We start from the raw sequence: 769 nt of genomic DNA, 5'->3' as shown, positions 1-769 counted from the left end.
CTTCACTTTTTTAGCCTCACCCACTCTGGATTTTCCTCATTATTCCCTCATTGCTTCACTCCTATTCACTTTCTCTTACCTACTGGCAATCCCCTCATCCTCCTTCGATTTTCTTGTCCTTTCCTTTACACCAGTCCTCTCTCCCTCCCTTTCTTCCTCCCTTTCTCTCTTCCTCCCTCCCCCTCATCCTATTTAACCCACTCTCATTCACCCTCACATCAACTGCCCTTCGCTTCTCCCTCACCCCTACTTCTCATTCCCTCCCTAACTCGCTCCTTTTCACTCATTCCCTCCCTCACTCCTTCCTCCCTCACACACTTCCACCCCCTCTTTCTCCTACACGCCTTCCCTTACCCCCTCTTTCTCCCTCACCCTTCCTTTTCCTTCACGCCTCCCTCCCTCCCTCACCCTTCCTTTTCCTTCACGCCTCCCTCCCTCCCTCACCCTTCCTTTTCCTTCACCCCCCCTCCCTACCCACTCCTCCAGAAGCCACCCCTTCCCTCCCCCACCCACTCCTCCCCCAAGCCACCCCTTCTCCCCCACCCTCTCCTCCCTCACACCCGTTCCCACCCTCTCTCATGATCCTCACCTGGCAAATTGTGGCCCCTCTGGTTGTCGTGATTATCGACGAACACTAACGCTTTTTCGGGGTCGTTCATACCCCCAGTCGTCACTTTCCCAGCAGCGGTTCGTCCACCGTTCGGCCAGTACTAGCCGTCGACGACCTCTGGCAGTACTGAATTCGTCAAGAAATGTAAATCTGGTGTAT

General features: G+C 54.6%; 1 protein-coding gene across 1 annotated transcript in view; it reads right to left on the bottom strand.

The window, feature by feature from the left end:
- LOC119594811 (alpha-amylase 1-like) overlaps positions 1-769 on the bottom strand; it is a 15,613-nt gene that overhangs the window by 8,542 nt on the left and 6,302 nt on the right. The window contains 2 exon segments of the mRNA XM_037943902.1: positions 590-673; positions 676-736. Coding sequence (XP_037799830.1) covers positions 590-673; positions 676-736 — 145 coding nt within the window.

The sequence above is a fragment of the Penaeus monodon genome, chromosome 34 (assembly GCF_015228065.2).
Source record: "Penaeus monodon isolate SGIC_2016 chromosome 34, NSTDA_Pmon_1, whole genome shotgun sequence".
Taxonomy (NCBI): domain Eukaryota; kingdom Metazoa; phylum Arthropoda; class Malacostraca; order Decapoda; family Penaeidae; genus Penaeus; species Penaeus monodon.
The sequence above is the reverse complement of the archived record's forward strand: the minus strand, read 5'-3'. Positions and strand labels throughout refer to the sequence as shown.